Source organism: Myodes glareolus, chromosome 2, assembly GCF_982192425.1.
Source record: "Myodes glareolus chromosome 2, mMyoGla1.1, whole genome shotgun sequence".
NCBI classification, from domain to species: domain Eukaryota; kingdom Metazoa; phylum Chordata; class Mammalia; order Rodentia; family Cricetidae; genus Myodes; species Myodes glareolus.
The window spans coordinates 127,394,196-127,412,469 of NC_142027.1; the positions used below are offsets into that span (position 1 = coordinate 127,394,196).

At 39.3% G+C, this 18,274-nt stretch overlaps 1 protein-coding gene across 4 annotated transcripts in view; it reads right to left on the bottom strand.

Moving 5' to 3' along the window:
* Window positions 1-2,176: 2,176 nt before the first annotated feature.
* The window catches only part of Chfr (checkpoint with forkhead and ring finger domains), a 50,605-nt gene continuing 34,507 nt past the window's right edge, over window positions 2,177-18,274 (bottom strand). For 3 of the 4 annotated variants that reach the window (XM_087903687.1, XM_087903686.1, XM_085680219.2), the window contains 3 exons: window positions 17,542-17,649; window positions 16,535-16,607; window positions 2,177-3,450 (listed from right to left, as the gene is read on the bottom strand). In XM_087903687.1, coding sequence (XP_087759813.1) covers window positions 3,408-3,450; window positions 16,535-16,607; window positions 17,542-17,649 — 224 coding nt within the window. In that variant the 3' untranslated portion in view covers window positions 2,177-3,407. Of the gene's footprint in view, window positions 3,451-6,486; window positions 6,545-16,534; window positions 16,608-17,541; window positions 17,650-18,274 lie in introns of those variants that run through there. The other variant, XM_087903685.1, reaches the window with a different exon arrangement.

Sequence of the window (18,274 nt, forward strand, 5' to 3'; positions counted from 1 at the left end):
CTGAATTCTTTCCTTTCAATAAATCTCTTGAATGAGGTTGAGGTGAAGACAGAGGAGTTGGGGGGCAGGGCTATAACACTTTAGCTGGGGAAACCTTTCCCTAGCAGAGTTGTTACACAAAACTTCCCTAGGGAAGCCCTCCCTTGATGAAGCAGAGCTGTTACATTGGGGAAACCTTTCCTTAGAGCAGGGCTGTATGCTGTTACAGTGACGTGTGCTATTCCCTGGCTTCTGACTACCAGAACATTCTTCCACCCAAGCTGTAACACTTATTCCCTGGCTCCCCAATGCAAGAATACGCTTCCATCTGAGCTGTTAACACTCAGTATTCCCTGGTTCCCAAATGCCATTATATTCTTTCCCTTGAGCTGTAGCACCTAGTGTTCCTTGGCTCCTGACTGTCAGAATCCCTTTCCATCTGAGCTGCAGTGCTTACACTGAGTCTGTGGGCTGAGCCTTACTATAGCAATGTAAGACAACCCTGTCTCACCACTCTCTCCTAGGTTGCCAGACCAATGCAGAGTAGGCTGTCATGAGGGTCTCCTCAACTGGCAGAAACCCACATTGGACTGCATCTCTGGTTTAGTTGTCTTTGAAGCAAAAGCCAGTTCAGGGTTGGGAAGCCTGCTGGAATTCTGGTCTGATCATCCCTTATTCCACTCCCACCCTACAGTAATCAAGATTAAATCTGAGGATATAATCAGCCCTTTGTAATTGGGACTAGGGATTTCTTGTTTTAAACCAATTTTCTCTGTTGTAATTGGAATCCTGGCCCAATGAAGTTTCCCTGGGGTCATCCTTTAGCCCTCCTAAGACCCTCTTCTGGTTTGAACTTGGAATGCTTTAGGGCAGGAAGGGTTCCTTCTGATAGCAAAGGAAAATGTACAGCAGTTGGCAAGGCAGGGAAGGTCAAGCTGACCACAACTTCAGACAGGGTTACAAAGAGTGCCACTTGCTGCACCAGGAAGCAGACACACTTAGTGGACATCTGCAGGCCCCTGCTCTGAGTATATTCAAGATACAGAGAAAACAGCCAGTGGAAATCCTGTAAGGAAGCCTACATATCCTATGGGGGTAAAAGGTTGCAAGATAACAGCAGGGTTTTTTTGGGAGTGGAATGGTTCAACTTCATTATTAACTTGATTGGATTTGAGGTCATCTAGGAGACACAGCTATGGATGTATCTATGAGGTTGTTTACAGAAAGGTTTAACTCAGGACAGGAGACCAATGCTGAGTGTAGGCTGCACCAACTCATGGGCTGGGTTCTCAAAAACAAAATGCAAAGAGAAAGCTGAGAATCAACAATCATTTCTCTGCTTCCTGACTGCAGATTCAATATGACAAGCTGCTTCACACTCCCACCAACATGCCTTTCCTACTACAATGGACTATACCTTCAAACTGACAGCCAAAATAAGCCCTTCCTTATTTCACATAGCAACAAGAAAAGTAACTAATACAGGAGCTATGGGGGAGTCTAGAGAAAGGAAGTTCAGATGATCATAAGCCTGAGTCCCATAAACCTGCCTCCATGAGAAGCTCACTCAAATCACACCCAGGAATCATGACCATGAACTAAAGTGCCCTTGTGCTGGAGCCTGACATGTAGGCATTGATCTCTCCATGTGTTCATCAGAAACTCTGTGGTGTCCCCTCATCCCCTCTGAAGTAACTCCCAGGCATCATGCTTCCTTAAAGAACTGAGCATTAAATGATTCTCAAAGAGTTTGATGCCCTTCATGCTTCCTTCTGGAATTGGATCCTGCAGACCTGAGCAAAGGTACAGGTCCTATGTAACCCAGGATAGGTCCTGAATCCTGTGTGTGTGTGTGTGTGTGTGTGTGTGTGTGTGTGTGTGTGTGAGAGAGAGAGAGAGAGAGAGAGAGAGATGAATACAGAGCATAGCATCACAGCTCAAGGTGCAGACAACACACATTCATTCCCATTGATCAAGACTGGCAAAATAAAGAGACTGTCCTGTGCCATGTTCAAAGATGCTCAGTCCTGTTTGTTTACCTCTTGACATTATCTATCTGCTGTGGAGCCACAAGACTGACTAACAGGCAATAAAGTAAATATGAATAGTGATGAATTAGTGTAGTGAATTAATGGCACCAGCCTGCATTAGCATGAAATATATGGCACCTCACATATGAACAAAACACAAGAAGAGAAACAAACACAACTCATTTATTAGACTCAAAAAAGAGAACCTCCCACAAATACAGAGTGCTGCCTCTCAGTCTGTATCAAGAGCAAGACAACAGTTGAAAATTGTATTCCTGAGAAGCAAAAAGTTAGCAGATTGCAAACAAACATAACAGGTGATTTCAATAAAAGATTAAAAAAAACTTTAAAAAAAACGAAAAACAAAATTTCAAGTATTATTCTAGACGACATGACAAACCTAGTGCCCCAGCACAGGGCTTGGAAAGCAGAGGTTCTATCAGTCTAGAGCCATCTAGGGTTTCAGAAGGGGGCTGTTCTCAGGGACTGGAGGACTAAGGGCAAAGGCTTCACCCTGTCACCCTGTCAAGGACCTGGATACTCAAGATGTCTTTCTCAGGATGAGCAGTTTTGGACACTTAATTTTTTTTTTAAATACAGAAACATATGCTCATTCTTTCAAATATCAGACTATTCCCAATTTCAGTCAATTTGTAAATTATAATATTTGTGCTACAGTTTTTAATATTTAATTCTTAGTAGAAGGTAAGCACCAAACCTATTGAAATAAAAAATATAGAAAAGGCCATGTGGCTTTCCAGACAGACTATCCTATACATCCCTGGGGGTTGTAAACTTATGCTTCCTTTCCTTACATAGAATGCTTCTGACATAGTTGACCCTTTCCCCACGAAACTTTTAAATTTTAGCTGTAGTCAAGGTATAAGATAGAAAAGATACAAAAGTATAAACCTGCACTATCACCGCCTCATCACACACGAGGGGAGAGCTGTCTAGTGGGAGCTCTCTCTTGGTCTGTTGATTTTCCTGTATCGACTAGGAAGTCAGTGTGGCCAGTAGGCTTTCCAAGTTACTGGGAAAAATGGTGTTTGTATGTGTATGCACACATGTGCACACATAAGGTATATGTGCATGTGTGTAGGCCTTCCAGGTTACTGGGGCACAGAGTGTGTGTGTGTGTGTGTGTGTGTGTGTGTGTGTGTGTGTGTGTAGCTCCTAGATTACTGGGGCACATGGTGTGCATGTGTTGTGTATGTCACTGAAGGGAAAAGCCATATATACTGGAGTGCCTAATCAAAAACCCCAGTGCTGGAACTGTAAAAGGAGAACTCTTAAAAATGCCCTTAAAGTATTTATATATGATTTTTTTTTTAAAAAAAAAACATAGTCTTGTTGCCTCCTGTGCTCTGTAACTGCTTTATGTGTATCCTCCAATGCTCAATTCTTGAACCTTGTCTGTTCACAGATGTGATTGAATTTCCTGCAGGGAGAGAAAACATCAAAGACTACTCAAACTGTGAAACTGCATACTGTAATAACCACATAAAACACATGTGCATCATATATGTGATCTCACTCAATTTTTATACTTTTTAAAAAATACTGTGTTTATTGGAGACAGCAATTTCCAAAAGAGCAGGACTGAGCCAGCGACCTGGGCCAGAGTAGGCCTCAGACAGTGAACTCCACGAGAACAGGAGTGGATCCAGACCATGGTCATTTGCAGAAGCAGGACTGGGTCAACGACCTAGGCTGGAGCAAGCCTAAGGTGTTGAGTTCCATGGGAGTGAGACTAAACCAGTTACCTAGGCAGGAGCTGGCCTGGGAAAGCAAGCTCCATGGGAGCAGGAGCAGATCCAGACCAGGGATATTTGTGGATGCAGGACTGAGCCAACAACCTGGGCCAGAGCAGACCCGAGACAGCGAACTCCACAGGAGCAGGTACAGGGGAGCAACTGCTGGGCGAGTGGGCCAGAGACAGAGACCACTGCAGGTCCAAGTGTGAATCTGGGATCTTCAAGGGAGTAGACCTAAGCCAGGTCCCCTGTGGGTCTGAGCGTGAGTCTAGGACCTCTGAGGAACTAGGCCTGAGCCAGGACCTCTGTGGTCTGGATGCACCTGAGCCTGGGAACTCTGAGGGAGTAGATCAGAGCCAGAGTCCTTTACAGACCAATTCCAAGCCAGTGACCTCTGCAAGAGTGGATCTAGACAAGGGATATTTACAGAAACAGATCTGAGTCAACAACTTAGGCTAGAGCAGGCCTGAGACAGCAAATTCCAAGGGAGTGGAGCAGAGCCCAGGAGCACTGAGCGACAAACGAGGTAAATTGAACCGTGGCACTAACTGTACCACGAGAAACAACCATATGAGCCTTGGATTCACTGGCACCCAGAAGATTAATCAACAGAATCACAGACAGTCCTAACCACACCTATTAGAAGAAAAGATGAGTAGAAAAGGTAAAACACATGCAACACCACAAAGAACAACATGACACCAGTAAAACCTAAAGACGGTACAACAGCAAGACTTGAACAACCAAATATAAGATAGAAATGACCTAAAAAATAACTTCAGGAGAATGTTTGAAACTCTTAAAGAAAAAATGAGAAATTCCCTCAAAGAAAAGGAGGGAAAGACAAACAAAAAATTGGAAGACATCAGTAAATCCTTTAAAGAAAATCAAGAAAAACCAATCAAACATATGAAAGAAACTATTAAAGACTTGAAAACTGAAATAGAGACAATAAAGAAAACATAAGCCAAGAGAATTAAAAAAACAGAAATCATGAGAAAATGATCAGGAGCCACAAACACAAGCATAAACAGCAGAGGTGGAAGAGAGAATCTCAAGCACTGAAGATACAATAGAGGAAACAGACTCATCAGTCAAATAAAGCATTAAATCTAACAAAAGTTTAACCCAAAATACCCAGGAAATATAGGGCACCATGAAAAGGCCAAACCCAAGAATAGTAGGAATAGAAGAAGTTCAATTCAAAAGCACAGAAAATATATTTAACAAAATAATAGAAGAAAACTTTGCCAACCTAAAGAAAGATATGCCTATGAGGACACAAGAAGCTTACAGAACACCACACAGACTGGATAAAAAAAAAGTTCCCTCATCACATAATAATCAAAACACTAAAGATACAGAATAAAGAAAGAATATTAAGAGCTGCAAAGAAAAAAGGCCAAGTAACATAAAGGCAGACCTATCAGAATTACACCTGACTTTTCATTGGAGACAATAAAGCTAGGTCATGGTCAAGCATTATGCAGACATTAAGAGACCACAGATGCCAGCCCAGACTACTATACCAAGCAAACCATTCAATCACCATAGAAGAATAAAATAAGATATTCCATGACAAAACCAGATTTAACCAATACCTAGTCACAAACCCAGCCCTACAGAAAATATTAGAAGGAAAACTCCAACCCGAGGAAGTTGGCTCCATCAACAAAAACACAGACAATTGATGGTCTCATAGTAGCAAATCCCAAAGAAGGGAAAAATGCATAAATTATTATCACCAACAATGAAAACTAAATTAACAGGAGATAGCAATCACTGGTCATTAATACCCTTTAATATAAATGGTCTCAACTCACCTATAAAAAGGCAAAGGCTAACAGATTGGGTACGAAAACAATCTATTCTCCTTCTGCATACAAGAAACACACTTCAACCTCAAAGACAGACATAGCCTCAATGTAAAGGGTTGGGAAAAAATTTTCCAATCAAATGGACCTAATAGCTTGTGTAGCTATTCTAATATCTAACAAAATAGACTACAAACTAAAATCAATCCAAAGAGACAAAGAAGAACATTTCATATTAGTCACAGAAAAAAAAATCCATCAAGAGGAAATCTCAATACTGAATACCTATGCCCCAAATACAAATATGTAAAAGAAATGTTTCTAAAGCTTAAATCATACATTAAACACCACACACTAATAGTGGGAGACTTTAGCACTCCACTCTCACCACTGAACAGGTCAGTCAGACAAAAAAATGAGCAGAGAAATAAGGGCACTAACAGATGTTATGACTCAAATAAACTTTTCAGACATCTATAGAATATTTCATCCAAACAGAAAAGAATATACCTTCTTCTCAGCACTTCATGGAACCTTCTCAAAAATTGACCATATACTCGGTAACAAAACAAACCTCAACAAGTACAAAAAGTTGGATTAACCACATGTATCTTATCAGATCACCATGACTTAAAACTAGAATTCAACAGCAATACTAATTCCAGAAAGCCCACAAATACATGGAGATTAAACAATGTTTACCTGAATTATCTATCAATGGGTCAAGGAGGAAATAAAGGGAGAAATTAAAGACTTCCTAAAATTCACTGAAAATGACTACACAACATACCCAAATTTATGGGACACAATAAAAGCAGTGTTTAGTTCATAGCACTAAATGCCTATATAAAGAAGCTGGAAAAATCCTACACTAGTGAATTAACAGAACATTTGAAAACTTTAGAACAAAAAGAATCAAACTCACCTAAGAGAACTAGATAGCAGGAAATAATCAAATTGAGAGCTGAAATCAACAAAATAGAAACAAAGAAAACAATACAAAAAAATCAATGAGAGTTGGTTCTTCGATAAAATCAACAAAGCAGACAAACCTCTATCCAAACTAACCAAAAGGCAGAGAGAGAATATCCAAATTAACAAAATCAGAAATGAAAAATGGGACATAACAACAGACATGGAGGAAATCCAGAAAATCATTAGGTCATATTTCAAAAACCTGTACTCCACAAAATTGGAAAACTTAAAGGAAATGGACAACTTTCTGGATAAATATCACTTACCAAAATTAAATTAAGACCAGATAAGCAAATTAAACAGACCTATAACTGCTGAAGAAATAGAAACAGTCATCAAAAGTCTCCCAACCAAAAAAAAAAAATTTCAGGACCATATGGTTTCAGTTCAGAATTCTACAATACTTTCAAAGAAGAACTAATACCAATACTCTTATGGCTATTCTGAGGGTGTTGATTCTCTGATTTCTTCCCCAGCCCTTTTATCATCTGTGTACAGGAGGGAGGGCTACTGATTTTTTTGAGTTAATCTTGTACCCTGCTACATTTCTGAAAGTGTTTATGAATTGTAGAAGTTTCTTACTAGAATTTTTGGGGTAGCTTATATAAACTATCATATCATCAGCAAAACAGTTTGACCTCAAAAAAAAAAACAGTACTTAACTTCATATGGAAAAACAAAAAACCCAGGCTAGCAAAAAATCCTGTACAATAAAAGAACTTTTGCATCACAACACCTGACCTTAAACTCTACTACAGAGGTACAGTACTGAAAACAGTCTGGTATTGGCATAAAAACAGACAGGAGGACCAATGGCACCGAATAGAAGACCCAGATATTAATCTACACACCTTTGAACACCTGATTTTTGACAAAGAAACAAAATATATCAAATGGAAAAATGAAGGCATATTTAACAAATGGTGCTGGCATAACTGGATATTAACATGTAGAAGAATGAAAACAGATCCATATCTATCACCATGCACAAAACTCAAATCCAAATGGATCAAAAACCCGACCTCAACATAAAGCCAGCCACACTGAACAAGAGGAAGTGGGAAGTACACTTGAATGCATGGGTACAGGGAACCAATTCCTAAACAGAACCCCAGAAGCACAGACACTGAGAGAAACAATTAATAAATGGGACCTTCTGAAACTGAAAAGCTCCTGTAAAGAAAGGACACAATCAACAAGACAAAATGACAACCTACAGAATGGGAAAAAATCTATACTAACCCCACATCAGACAGAGGTCTGATCTCCCAAATATACAAAGAACTCAAGAAACTAGTCACCAAAAGAACAAATAATCCAATAAAAAATGGAGTACAGAACTAAACTTAGAACTCTTAAAAGAGGAATCTAAAATGACTGAAAGGCACTTAAGGAAATGCTCAACATCCTTAGTCACCAGAGAAATGCAAATTAAAACAACTCTGAGGTATCATTTTACACCTGTAAGAATGGCCAAAATCAAAAACACTGATGACAACTTATGCTGGAGGGGTTATGGGGAAAAGGGAACACTTCTGCATTGCTGGTAGGAATGCAAGCTGGTACAACCCCTTTCGATATCAGTGTGGCAATTTCTCAGAAAATTAGGAAACAACCTTTCTCAAGACCCAGTAATATAACTTTTGGGTAAATATCCAAAGGATGCTTAATCATGCCACAAGGACATTTGCTCAACTATGTTCATAGCAGCATTGTTTGTTATAGCCAGAACCTGGAAACAACCTAAATGCCCCTCGAGCGAAGAACAGATAAGGAAAATGTGGTACATTTACACAATGGAATACTACACCGCAGGAAAAAAAATAACAATATCACTTGAATTTTGCAGGCAAATGGATGGAGCTAGAAAACATCATTTTGAGTGAGGTAACCCAGACCCAGAAAGACAATTATCACATGTACTCACATATAAGTGATTTTTAGACGTAAAACAAAGAAAACCAGCCTACAAATCACAATCCCAGAGAACCTAGACAACAATGAGGACTCTAAGAGAGACACACATAGATCTAATCTACATGGAAAATAGAAAAAGACAAGATCTCCTGAGTAAATTGGGAGAATGGGGACCTTGGGAGATGCTTGAAGCGGAGAGGAGAGGCGGGAGGGGAGAGGCAGGGAGTGGAGCAGAGAAAAATGTAGAGCTCAATAAAAATTAGTTAAAAAATTTTGCTTGCATTTACCATCGATGGAGAAAACAAGATATTCCAGGACAAAAACAGATTTAAACAATACGTAGCCACAAACCCAGCCCTACAGAAAATACTAGAAGGAAAACCACAAATCAAGGAAGCTAACAACACCCATAATGACATAAGCATCTGACAACCCTCCACCAGCACAACTCAAAGAAGGGAAACACACAAACAATCGCACCAGGAAAAATAACCGGAGTCAACAACCACTGGTCATTAATATCGCTTAATATCAATGGACTCAATTCACCAGGTTAAAAGGCACAGGTTAAAAGAATGGATACATAATCAGGATCCAACATTCTGCTGCCTACAAGAAACACACCTCAACCACAAAGACAGACACTACCTCAGAGTAAAGGGTTGGGAAAAGGTTTTCCAATCAAATGGACCAAAGAAACAAGCGGGTGTGGCTATACTAATATCTAACAAAATAGATTTCAAACTAAAATCAATCAGAAGAGACGGAGATGGACACTTTATATGCATATCAGGAACAATTCATCAGGAGGTAGTCTCAATCCTGAATATCTACGCCCCTAATATAAAAGCACCCACATATGTAAAAGAAACATTACTAGAACTCAGAACATACATCAAACCCCACACTCTAATAGTGGGTGATTTCAACACTCCTCTCTTACCAATGGACAGGTCAATCAGACAGAAACCTAACAGAGAAATAAGAGAATTATTGGAGGTATTGAATCAAATGGACTTAACAGACATCTATAGAACATTCCATCTAAATAGGAAAGAATATACCTTCTTCTCTGCAGCTCATGGAACCTTCTCGAAAATTGGCCACATACTTGGTAACAAAGCAAACTTCCACAGATACAAAAAAATATTAGTGACCACCTGTGTCTTGTCAGATCACCATGGATTAAAGTTAGAATTCAACAACAATGCTACCCCCAGGAAGCCTACAAACTCATGGAAGCTGAACAGACAACTGCTGAATCACCCCTGGGTCAAGGAAGAAATAAAGAAATTAAAGTCTTCCTTGAATTTAATGAAAATAAAGACACAACATACTCAAACCTATGGGACACTATAAAAGCAGTGCTAAGAGAAAAAGTTCATAGCACTAAGTGCCCAATTAAAGAAAATGGAGAAATCACATATTCGAGACTTAACAGCACACCTGAAAGCTCTAGAAAAAAAGAAGCAGATTCACCCAAGAGGAGTAGAAGACTGGAAATAATCAAACTGAGGGTTGAAATCAACAAAATTGAAACACAGAAAACAATCCAAAGAATCAATGAAACAAAAAGCTGGTTCCTGGAGAAAAACAACAAGATCGACAAACCCCTATCCAAACTAATCAAACGGCAGAGAGAGAACATGCAAATTAACAAGATCAGAAATGAAAAGGGGGACATAACCACAGACACAGAGGAAATTCAGAGAATCATTAGATCTTACTACAAAAGCCTGTATGCCACAAAATTGGAAAATGTGGAAGAAATGGACACTTTTTTAGATAAATACATTTTACCAAAATTAAGTCAAGACCAGGTGAGCAGTTTAAATAGACCTGTAAGTGGCGAGGAAATAGAAGCTGTCATCAGAAGCCTCCCTACCAAAAAAAAGCCCAGGACCAGATGGTTTCAATGCAGAATTCTATCAGAACTTCCAAGAAGAGTTAATACCTATACTCCTTAATGTGTTTCACAAAATAGAAACAGAACAGTCATTGCCTAACTCCTTTTATGAAGCTACAGTCACCCTGATACCAAAACCACACAAAGACTTAACCAAGAAAGAATTACAGACCAATCTCACTCATGAACACTGATGCAAAAATTCTCAATAAAATACTCGCAAACAGAATCCAAGAACACATCCAAAAAATTATACATTATGATCAAGTAGGCTTGATCCCAGAGAGTCAGGGCTGGTTCAACATATGAAAATCTATCAACGTAGTCCATCATATAAATAAACTGAAAGAAAAAAACCCCATATGATCATTTCATTGGATGCTGAAAAAGCATTTGACAAAATTCAACACCCCTTTATGGTAAAGGTCTTGGAGAGATCAGGGATACAAGGTTCATTCCTAAATATAATAAAGGCAATATACAGCAAGCCGACAGCTAACATTAAATTAAATGGAGAGAAACTCAAAGCCTTCCCACTAAAATCTGGAACAAGACAAGGCTGTCCACTCTCTCCATACCTCTTCATTATAGTGCTTGAAGTTCTAGCAATAGCAATAAGACAGCATAAAGAGATCAAGGGGATTCGAATTGGAAAGGAAGAAGTCAAACTTTCATTATTTGCAGATGATATGATAGTGTACATAAGCGACCCCAAAAACTCTACCAAAGAACTCCTACAGCTGATCAACACCTTTAGTACTGTGGCAGGATACAAGATCAACTCCAAAAAATCATTGGCCCTCCTATACACAAAGGATAAAGAAGCGGAGAGGAAAATCAGAGAAACATCACCTTTCACGATAGCCACAAATAGCATAAAGTATCTTGGGGTAACTCTAACCAAGGAAGTGAAAGATCTATTTGACAAGAACTTTCAGGTTTTGAAGAAAGAAATTGAAGAGGATACCAGAAAATGGAAGAATCTCCCCTGCTCTTGGATTGGGAGGATCAACATAGTAAAAATGGCAATTTTACCAAAAGCAGTCTATAGATTCAATGCAATCCCCATCAAAATCCCAGCGAAATTCTTCACAGACCTTGAGAGAACAATAATCAAGTTTATATGGCAAAACAAAAAACCCAGGATAGCCAAAACAATCCTATACATTAAAAGTACTTCTGGAGGCATTACCATCCCTGACTTCAAACTCTATTACAGAGCTACAGTGATGAAAACTGCTTGGTATTGGCACAAAAACAGAGATGTTGACCAATGGATTCGAATCGAAGACCCATATCTTAATCCATAAACCTATGAACATCTGATTTTCAACAAAGGAGCTAAAACTATACAATGAAAGAAAGAAAGCATCTTTAACAAATGGTGTTGGCATAACTGGATGTCAACCTGTAGAAGAATGAAATTAGATCCATATCTATCACCATGCACAAAACTCAAGTACAAATGGATTAAAGATCTCAACATTAATCTGACCACATTGAACCTGATAGAAGAGAAAGTGGGAAGTAGTCTACGAGATCTGGGCACAGGAGAGCACTTCCTAGGTAGAACCCTAGTAGCACAGACAATAAGAACAACAATGAATAAGTGGGACCTCCTTAAACTGAGAAGCTTCTGTAAAGCAAAGAACACCGTCATTAAGACCAAAAGGCAACCTATTGATTGGGAGATCTTCACCAACCCCTCATCAGACAAAGGTCTGATCTCCAAAATATACAAAGAACTCAAGAAACCAGACACTAAAACCCTAATTAACCCAATTAAAAAATGGGGTACTGAACTGAACAGAGAATTTTCAACAGAAAACATCTTTGCTTTTCTTCATATCTATCATACTTTTCATTGAATATGTCTATCATACCTTTCATTGAATATATGTTTGTATATGTCTATTTAATTAATGTTTAAGTTTTCCACAATGAACAATGAGTTTTTTTCTGCACTGACATTTGAAGTTTCCAGGAAGAAGATGGGACCCCCCATAACAACAACTCCACTCGGTTGATATGACGTCATAATACTGATAGTGCTACTACAAGTCCTGTTTCGGGTATCAGCTGCACAGATGATTCCAACTTGGTTAGCTGAAATGGTGCACATCTTGTACAACATTCTGGCCAGACCTCCACAAAATACTCAGAGACTGTTTGCAATTTTAAAAGACATTGATCTTGAAATTTAACCATCATTTTACTTTCACAGGATCCTCCAGAAAGAACCTCACCCCCACGTCAGCTGGAAGTAATTCTAGAGGATGATGTCCCCTCTCTCAGCAAAGTTTGTCCTCAGGTTTAGGAACAATATTTAGGGATTGATTATAATTAGTATACGGTTGAGAGTTGGGAAAGGAATTTTATAAGCTCAGGGATCTTTTTGAAAAAAAAAAGAAAAAAAAGATAATTGGATAGATAATAATGGTATTTGTGAGTTATTGTTTATAGATAATCACATCGGCATATATTGAATATTGTATGTATGCATGTTTCTACCTGTTTGAAACATTTTTTATGTATTGATATATATTGTATTGATATATGTATACCATATTGCAGTGTACATTTTTACCTCTGATTAAGATACTTATATACTGTTTATGTATTGATATTTATTGCTTACATTTGGAGGTCATTGTCCTCATTTATTGCACAGTTGTTTATTCTCTTAGTCTTTAAGTTAGATATGTGTTAAGAATAGTCATCTATGTCTGTCATATTTATGGTTAGACTAATCAGGTTCTTTAGATACATAGAGATTATATTCTGTATAAATAGTCTTCAACCTCTTCAAAGAGCTGTAGAAAATGGCATTTAATTTAATCTTAGAGTTCTGTGTAGTGAGACACAATCACTCCTGGCAACACTGACCTATTCCCGAGAGATTGTTGAGCACCAAAGACACTCCACTTGGAGCTTGTCTTCTTGACAAAACTGGCCTCTGGGCAAGGAACTGCCCATACCTCAACTACTGACAAATAAACGGTATCCGGAAATGGATAAGCAGAACTGTCAAATCTTACCAAGACAGGGTAAGACGGTTTTGAAAAATCTCTTGCCTGTTAAGATCCGGAAATGGATAAAATCCGGAAATGGATAAACAGAACTGTTAAATCTTGCCAAGACAGGGTAAGATGGTTTTGAAAAATCTCTTGCCTGTTAAAAATAATCTGTCAGTTATTCTAGGCTTTAGTCAAAGTTGGTTGCTTCAACGCTGCAAACAGGTCTTTGGTGATTGCCCAGGTAGCCAGTTGTCTCTGTGATTTGTTGCATGTTTTGGAAGTTCTTTGATTGCACTTCCTAATTACTCAGGTAACATTATTTCCCTTCTCGGATCTTCTATGGGGTTGAAGACTAGATAAATGTAGCTACTTTCCTCTCATGACTTGGTCAAGTTATTTATTATACCAGACTTTAGCTAGTTAGAATAGGATATTTGTACTTATTGTATATAATTTTGTAGGTTTGTACTTACTGTATATAATTTCGTAGTAGGCTTAGAACTCTCTTACTTAAACAAAAGGGGGAGGTGCTGCGGGAGTACCTTCTGCTGCTTCAGCCAATATTCGCTGAAGCACGAGCCCACAAGAGGGGAGAAGGGGAGGATTGGGGAACGCTTGGGGGAATGGGATGGGTGGAATGGAGGAAGGGTGGATATGGGAGCAGGGAAGTAAATATCTTAATTAAGGGAGCCATTTTAGGGTTTGCTAGGGACTTGTCTCTAGAGGGGTTCCCAGGTCCAAGGAGAGGTCCCCAGATTGTTCCTTGGGCAGCAGAGGAGAGGGTGCCTGAACTGGCCTTGTCCCATAGCCACACTGATGAATATCTTGCATATCACCATAGAACCTTCATCTGGCGATGGATGGAGATAGAGACAGAGACCCACATTGGAGCACTGGACTTAGCTCCCAAAGTCCAAATGAGGAGCAGAAGGAGGGAGAACATGAGCAAGGAAGTCAGGACCACGAGGGGTATGTTCACCCACTGAAACGGTGGGACTGATCTAATGGGAGCTCACCAAGGTCAGCTGGACTGGGAGTGTTGGAGCATGTGATCAAAATGGACACTCTGAACGTGGCTGGCAATGAAGGCTGACTGAGAAGTCAAGGACTATGGCACTGGATTTTTATTCTACTGCATGGACTGACTTTGTGGGAGCCTGGTTTGTTTGGATGCTCACCTTTATAGACCTGGATGGAGGGGGGAGGACCTTGGACTTCCCATGGGTCAGGGAACCCTGACTGCTCTTAAGGCTAGAGAGGGAGGGGGAGGTGGGGAGGGGAAGGGAAAAGGGAGGCGGGGAGAAGGTGGAAATTTTTAATAAATAAAAAAAATAAATAAGATAAAAAAGAAAAAATAAATAAATAAAAATTACATATACTTAAAAAAAGAACTTTAAATTTATGTGTATTCATATATGTCTGTTTTAGTATATATGCCATGTGTGTACAGGTGGACAGGGTGGACAGAAGAGGGAATCAAATCCCCTGGAGCTGGTATTACAGGTAGTTGTGTGATATTTGACATGGGTGCTGGGAACCAAACTTAAGTCGTCTGCAAGAGTAACAAGTGCTCTTAATAGATGAGCCACCTCTCCAGTCCCTCTTAGTATTTTTAAATAATATTAAAGACACTAAATTCCAAAGGTAGCCTCTTTTTTCTCTTTTTAAATTTTAAAATTTAGATGAAAACGCTGGGTATTTTATCAGATTAGAGAATAAGAGCTGTGCTTCCTTAGTGTATGCCTTTGCCTACACTTTACCTAGCAGGGTGGAGACAGATGTTGAGATGACAGTGGCTACCTTTCCCTTTTACAAACCAGGGCAAGATTGGAGAAGTGCATGGAGAAAGTGGCATGTGCCTTTGCTACCCATATCTATATTACCATGAACAAAAGTGAGTGCAATGTCCTTCCTTCCTTTCTTTTTTCCTCCTTTGAGACAGGGTTTCTCTTTGCAACAGCCTTGGCTGTCCCAGACACTCTGTAGACCAGGCTGGCTTCAAACTCACAGAGATCTATCCGCCTCTGCCTCCCAAGTATTGGGATTAAAGGTGTGTGCCAATATACCCAGCTTCCTTCCTTCCTCCTTTCTTTCTTTTTTTTAAATTAAGATTTACTTGTATCACTTTTAGTTCTGTATATGTGTCTATGTGGAGGTATGCACACCTGATATGTGGGTTTTTGAGGAGGCCACCAATATCTGATCCCCTGCAGCTAGAGTAAGAGGTGGTTACTAACTGACCAATGTGAGTGCTGGGAACTGAACTTAGATCCCTCTTCAAGAGTAGCATACACTTTTAAATGCTGAGCCAACTCTACAACCTAAAGGTTTCTTTCTTGAAATAGACGGTGTCTGCTGCTCATGCTCAAGCACAACACAAGGTTTTATATTACAAAAGTATCCATTAAGAAGTCTCTCTCTCATACTGTGGTCACTGGTTCCATTGCCTTAATCTGAATAAAAAATCTGTGTGTAGAGATTAAATACTGGCCAGTGAATTGACTAGCAGAGGACCATAACACTAATTGTTTAAAAACAGTAGCCAAAAGATTAGTGCAGAGTGCTGACTTCATAAGGTAATGCAGATGTTGCTATGAATAGCATTTGAAGTCTATGTTAAAGACCCACAGTGGGGGTGGTTAGGTTATAACACAAGTCACCCCCCAACCCGCCACACATACAATATGAAGAAAACCCCAGGTGTTACTCTATCACCAGTTGGGCCAGTAACTTTGCAGACATGTGCTCAGACCACAGATACTGACCAAGAGAGAGCTACTGTCAGATAAAGCATAATGTGACTCCAACCATGAAGACACAGATGAAAGATGGGGGCAGATATTTGCATAAAAGCAGTTCAAGAAATGCAGTAATGTAAAAGCAGAATTTCTATATGAAAATGCTGTCTTATACAATGTATAAGAGGTATAGGAATTAAATTAGCACACATATGTGAATTTGGGGGGTGGAGTGGGATGCTGGGAACTGAACCTGGAACTTTGTACTCTACTACCAAGGGTAACGTAAGTCCCCAAATTAGTACATTTTTTTAGCATACAATTCACTATTACTGCTGCCTTTCCAAGCCATAAGCCTGGAGGGCCTGCAGTTGACTCAAATGTCCCTCAGCTTCACTCACATTGCATGGTGAGCCTTCACTTGAGTGCGACAGTTCCGGCCCCAGTAGCAATCAGGACGGGATGTTACAGTCACTGGAAAGAAAGTATATGTCTACATTAGATGTATCACACACTTTTCATGTAGCTAAATGAATTTAACCGGAGATACAAGAAAACTCTCTCTGAGCAAAAAGCATCTTTGTCACTCTGTATGTGTTCCTATGTATGATCATATAGGTGCATGTACATGGTTACAATGTATGTGTAGAAGCCAGAAGTCAATGTGTCAGGGGTCATCATCTACCTTGTTTGTTTGCGACAAGGTCTTTCAATGGCATTAAGCCTGCCAATTAGACTAAGCTACCTGGCCAAACCAAGGACATGCCTGTCTGTGCCTCCCAAGTTCTGGAATTATAAGCATGAGCTGCTATATCTGGCTTTTTCCTTCTTCTTCTGTTTTTAAAAAACATTTTATTTTATGTATAAGAGTATTTTGCCTACATGCACCTAAGTGTACTGTGTGTGTGCTTGGTGCCCACCGAGGCCAGAAGAGGACACCAGATCATCTGGAACTGGAATTACAAATGATTTAAGTTTCCATGTGGTTCCAGAAATCCCACCTGGGTGCAAGACCCACATACCAGTTTCATTTCGTGTTTTTTTTCCCCCTATGGGGACTGACCTCAGGTCTTTATGCTAGCACAACAATGTCTTTACTAAGCTTACATCTTATCTCTCTTTATGATCAGTTTTCATAGACCATGCCAAGACTTTTGGACAAGAAAAACAAATTTATCTAAAAACTAAGTAAAGAAAATGAAGTTGTCTAGTGGTGTCTTTATGTTGTTTTGCTCTAGAAACCCATAGGTCTTGACCCAGTCTGAAAAGCAAATGCAACCTCAGCCATCCTGTGTGCCTGTCTTCTGCCTATATGCTACAACTTCTGCTAGGTATGGAGTATAAAGCCATGCTAAGTACCTATTTGAATTGAGTTGGGAAGTCAATACAGACAGAACAGGCTCCTTACCTGGCAACTCAGAAGCAGGAATGTTCTGTCGATACTGGTAGGTCAGCTCTCGGAAGCTACGCAGACCACAGCAATAACACAACACAGTATTTCCAGTGATTCTGTAATCTGGGGAAAGGTAGCCACATCTGGACTCAGCCATTTATCAGGAAATGCCATTTTATAACAGAAAAACAGGCACACTTCAAACTAGTAGGAAACTTAATACCATAATGAGGTAGAGACAATGGGTTAGACATCTGGAAAACAATTTTAAAACCAATCTAAATACTAATTCAGCTGTTTTTTAAAAAAATGTTTATTTTTATTTTATGAATGTTTGCTTACATGAATGTCTGTGTACCATGGTGTGTGCAATACTTGAGAAGACCAGAAAAGGGCACTGGATCCTCTAGAACTGGAGTTACAGATGGTTGCAAGTCACCTATGGGTGCTGGGAATCTGGTCCTCTCCAAGAACAACAAATGCTTATTACCACTAACCCATTTCTCCAGCCCCATTAGTTTAGTTTTTAGTAGTAAGATAATCTAATATGGATTAAAAAAATGTGAATATTTTAAAAAATCCCTCCTAAAGTAGTAAGACTGGAAACATTTTCTCTTGTGTTACACTTGTGTGGTTAATTATTCCTTATCTGAAATATGTGGGATCACAGGTATTCTGAATTATAGATTTTTTTTACCATATTTTGTGACATTTGTGTATATGTCCCAAAGGATTAAAAAAATGTGTG